Here is a 5,200-nt window from a genome sequence, read left to right as displayed (position 1 = left end):
AACAACTAATGGCTCTACCAATATGATCATATATAACAACACATTGAAGATAACTCTCATTTTATATACATACAACTGCTAATATTTTATAACAAAGCATAGAAGATGCACAATCAGGATAACCATGGCTTCACCAATATGAGCACATTACAAAACATAGCAGCTGCAAAGCCAAATTAACTTCTAATGACTTCACCAATATGAGCTTATAACAAAACATCATGCAACTATAAATAGATGCTGAACTTCAAGCATAGCTCAGCAGCCACATTCGCGTAGGAAGACAAGAATTTCAGCTCCATCCTCCATACCCAACTGAAGACAAAGCAAGCAAGCAAGCCAAAAAAATACCATAAAAAACTACTCTGCCAAAACAAGCATCAATTTTTATAACTCCATTACCTCCAAAGGTGTATCGTAATATCTAAGATAACGACGATCAAAGAGGAAGCGAAGCTCATTCAACGGAAGAGATAGAGGATCACGATAGGCATCCATAAGCTTCCGCAGCAGAGTAGTGCGCTTCATCCTGAAGAACCTTTCATTCCCAACCTATAACAATATATATGGCAGCAATGGTGATTAGACTTACAATGCAGAACAAAAATACAAATGCATAAATAAAATTGAATTCCTAAACCAAACAATCGCTATAAAATCCATGAATCATTTGCAGCTGGTTCTGAGAAATCCATCACCTGGTTTTTTACTTTGACGACGATCTTTTCTTCTTCCTGTTCTGTCTCCGCGCCCTCATCCGACCTTGTTCTCGCGGAGAGATGTGAATGTTCTTGCGCAGGAGCTGCAGATGACGATGTGATTTGAAAACTCATGTTTAATATATTATATTAATTTTATCTTTCTAAAGATGAAACTGCAGCTCAAATTTATGGCTACATAAAATTCGAGCTAATTAACAAGCAGAGTAACAAGCAGAGTTTGAGCAGATTTGGTTCACATACGTGTTATGAGATATACCAGTTGATGTGTTATATATAAATCAAATGGGAGAACGGTCAACGAAGCGAAAAATAGAACGAGAAAATAAAGTTCACACCAGAAAATAGTAACACAGCTAAACACACAGATTTACGTCATTCGGCAAATTGTCTACGTCCACGGAGTTGCAGATGATTTTGCTGCTTGAAAAATTTACACAAGTTGATCGTCTCGACTTACAAGATGAATCTCTCACTTCGTTGCTCTCTCTTTTTCTCTCTCTACAACGAGACGAGATACATCGAAAAACTCTATACCAAGATACACTGAAGAAGATAAACTTACAAGAGAAATAAACCCAATTTTTCTTCTGCCACAAGTCACCAAAAAGAAGCTAAGGGAGAACATTCTTCTTCTTCCTTCTGTTTCAAGGAACTGTCAGCACTTCTCTTTTTCTATCCTGAGGAAACCCGAAGAATAAGACAAAAAACTGTGACTCTAAATTTTCTTCATCTTTTGTTCGCAACTTAAAAGAGACGACCGAGGGGGGGTTCCGTTTCGCGAACCTAGAGGCGGGAGCAGTTCTCGAAACTGCTGGGTAGCAATTGCGACCTTTTGAGATCAGGAACAGGGGCATGAGCGGGAATGCGCCGATTAGCAAAAATGGCGAAGCGACGCGCGAAGTGGCTTCACGCATGCACGAGAGTAGGCGGAAGCAAAGATCAGGGTCCAGCTAACACTATGATCCTATTTCTGATTCCACAAGTTGAGCTACGACATGTGCCAAAGAACTTCGAAGCATGAGGTTGGGATTTAAGGTCTTTGAGAGCGACATAATTCACAGATTGCTGATCGAGAATTTCTGGACGTGTTGAGTCGATTACCTTCACAATTAGATAAACTTAGGGTCCTGATTGCCGTGTATGACGTAAACTGAAATCATATTTTTGTGTTGTTTAACATGCTGCCTAAACTCTGAAGAAAAATCCTATATTTAATCGAATCAAAGCTCAAATAATTATTTTATTATATATTAGGATAGCTTTCTTTAGAAAAAAATTAATTTTAGGTATTTTTTATTCAATAAATTAGATGTCTACTATCTCACTTCTAAAGAGAAATATGTTGACTTACTACCATTAAAACTTAAAATCGGTGCTTTATGTTTTGAAGTCACCTTTTTTAGAAACATGTTGACTTTCTTGTACTTTCTTACACTTAAATAGATGTGCACTGCCTAACGGTTGAAGATGAATCTTATATGTACTTGAACCAAAAGCACAAATTATTATTTTATTACATTTTAGGCTAGCTTTACTTAGAAAAAATTGAATTTAGGCAATACTTGCTTAATAAAAATATATATATATATATTATGTATTGTCTCACATCTAAAGAGAAACCTAAAATTAACAACTTTAAGAGCTAAAATCAGTGTTTTTTTTAATGTTATGTTGTTTTTCTTTGAAAATATTTTGACTTTATCATTATTTTGACATAAATAGACGTGTAATCCTCCTTTGAAGATTAATAGGTGAACTAGATAGAGAAAAACTAGGTGTGTTATGAGAAGATTGAGGGGAGTATCATGGAGAGTTGTAAGGAGACAGTGAAGTGTTTTAATCTGTTGAAGGGAATTGATAGGTCGAAAGAGAGAGAGCGAAGGGTTTGTAACCAGTTAAAGAGGAAATAATGAATGGTCTGTAAGAGGGGCGGGGTTTGTGGTGGAGGAGGCTAGTGGATATGACAATTTGTTCTTCCTCCTTTGAAGTCATCTAGATGAATGATAAAAAAAGTTGCATTAGTCTTATCAAACAAATATCGAAGGATGTAGCATTGAAGTATAACTAAAAAATTAAATTTGTATTAAAAATAATAACATGTTATGTTAATTGATTTGAATAATACAAATTCTTTGCAAGAGCATGCATACTCAACATTAAGAGAGTCAAGAAGTCACTCATATATCCAATTAACTTTTGCAACCTTATTCTCTCTGCTATTGCATCAAACTCATAAACCAAAAAATTATACTTTAGTTCTTGGCCAATTATATGAATATTCTCATAATTTTATGTGGATACTTCATTAATTTAACATTGGTCATTCATTAACTCTTATCATTTGGCTAAAAAAACATTTTCCTCTAAGTCTATAAATTATTAATTTATAGTTGATTTTTAATGAATTGATCGAATCAATTTTTAACATTTTGATTTTGATTGAATAAATAGAAATAAATATTATATTAAAAAACAAAAAATATTTAAAATTCTCCAAATTGTTATTTATAACATATTTAAAAGTGTCCATAATTGGAGTATTATAAATTAAATTTAATATTTAGTATTATAATAATGTTATTACATCATTTAAATCATCTTAAAATAATTCAAATATTTATTAGGTGCATTTCAAACCCAATTGAAAAGCTTAATTTAGAATATCTTCTTTTTCAACATTAAAATCCAATCTCACTATCATGTTAAATTGTGAGTCATCTATTAATAAATTGGGGCATTACATCGTACACTTCTTATGTATTTATGCCATCTTAACATCTAATAAAACTTTCATATACAGATGGACTGCACTGAAATATTTAATATGACGTAAAAAATAACAATATTATTATTTTTTAATTGAATGAAACAACAAAAAGGACATTTACATATGTGCCACAAATGCCCTATACATTTACTTATCTAACACAAACTTCACTTTTTACATTTATTCCATTTTAACTATATTAAGGATAATTATGATATAATTGATTTGATATTTAAGATTTTGAGTATTGTGTGCAATTATAAAAAAATTAGATGTGAAATATATTAAATACATAAAAAAAGTATGCCATGAAGTAAATGCACAATTAGATGCATTTTTCTAAATTCTATTTCGTACTTCTTCCTCAATTTATCCTTAAACCTTCATTCTATATAAATTTAATTGCCAATACTTCATAACAAAACATAAAAGATGCACAATCAAGCTAACAACTAATGGCCTCACCAACATGAGCACATAACAAAACATTAAAGATAAACTTTCATTCTATATAGATATAGCTACCAATATTTTATAACAAAACATTGAAGATGCATAATCAAGATAATTATGGCTTCACCAATATGAGCACATTACAAAACATAGCAGATGCAAAATCAAGATAACAATGACTTCACCAATATGAGCTTATAACAAAACATCATGCAACTTTAAATAGATGTTGTAATTCAATATTTTATAACAAAACATAGAAGAACATTACAAAACATAGAAGATGCATAGCCAGGATAACTATGGCTTCACCAATATGAGCACATTACAAAACATAGCAGATGCAAAACCAAGATAACAATGGCTTCACAAATACGAGCTTAAAACAAAACATAGCAGATGCAAAGCCAAGATAACAATGGCTTCACCAATACGAGCTTAAAACAAAACATCATGCAACTTTAAATAGATGTTGTACTTCAAGCATAGCTCAGCAACCACACTGGCATGGAAAAACTTGAATTTCCGCTCCATCCTCCATACCCAGCTGAAGACAAACAAAGTAAGCAAAAAAAATACCATCAAAGACTACTTTGCCAAAACAAAAATCAAAATTTTAACTTTATTACCTCCAAAGGGGTATTGGACGACTAGGGAAGAGGAAGCAGAGCGTCTTCAATAGAAGGGGAAAGAGGGAGCGGAGCTTCTTCAATAGAAGAGCAAAGGGGACACGGAGATTCTTAAATACAATAGCAACAAGGGAGCTGAACTTCTTCAATAGAAGAGCAAACAGGGAGTGGAGCTTCCTAAATACAAGGGCAACAAGGGAGCAGAGCTTCTTCAATAGAAAAGCAAGGAGGGAGTGGAGCTTCTTAAATACAAGGGCAACGAGGGAGCAGAGCTTCTTAAATACAAGGACAACGAGAGAGTGGAGCTTCTTCAATAAGGGAGATAGATAATCACAACATGCATGCATGAGCTTCCGACATTGCTTAGCAGCCACATTGACATATCTAGCAACAAAGGCTCTAAAACCCATGAAGAATTTGCAATTGGATCAGAGAAATCTATCACCTGGTATTTTACTTTGATGACGATCTTCTTCAGAAATGGGAAAGTGCTCGCGCAGGAATTAATAGGAGAAGGGAAACAATGGGGTGATTTAGCTCCTACGGCAGGGCTGGCTGTGGGAAACGAGAATATGTGATTTGAAGAATAATGGAACATGAGCTTTTTATTTTGGTATATCTACAAGGCT

At 33.6% G+C, this 5,200-nt stretch overlaps 1 protein-coding gene across 1 annotated transcript; it reads right to left on the bottom strand.

Annotated features, from left to right (window-relative positions):
- Positions 1-258: 258 nt before the first annotated feature.
- On the bottom strand, positions 259-833 carry LOC110030819 (small ubiquitin-related modifier 1-like). The gene is made up of 3 exons (XM_020733746.1): positions 699-833; positions 403-552; positions 259-315 (listed from the first exon to the last, which is right to left on the bottom strand). The coding sequence occupies exons 1-3, from the start codon at positions 831-833 to the stop codon at positions 259-261; spliced, it is 342 nt and encodes a 113-aa protein (XP_020589405.1).
- Between the last annotated feature and the right edge of the window lie 4,367 nt (positions 834-5,200).

Source organism: Phalaenopsis equestris, unplaced genomic scaffold (genome assembly GCF_001263595.1).
Source record: "Phalaenopsis equestris unplaced genomic scaffold, ASM126359v1 Scaffold000761, whole genome shotgun sequence".
Classification (NCBI taxonomy): Eukaryota; Viridiplantae; Streptophyta; class Magnoliopsida; order Asparagales; family Orchidaceae; genus Phalaenopsis; species Phalaenopsis equestris.
Note: the sequence above shows the minus strand (reverse complement) of the source record. Positions and strands in the feature narration are given on the sequence as shown.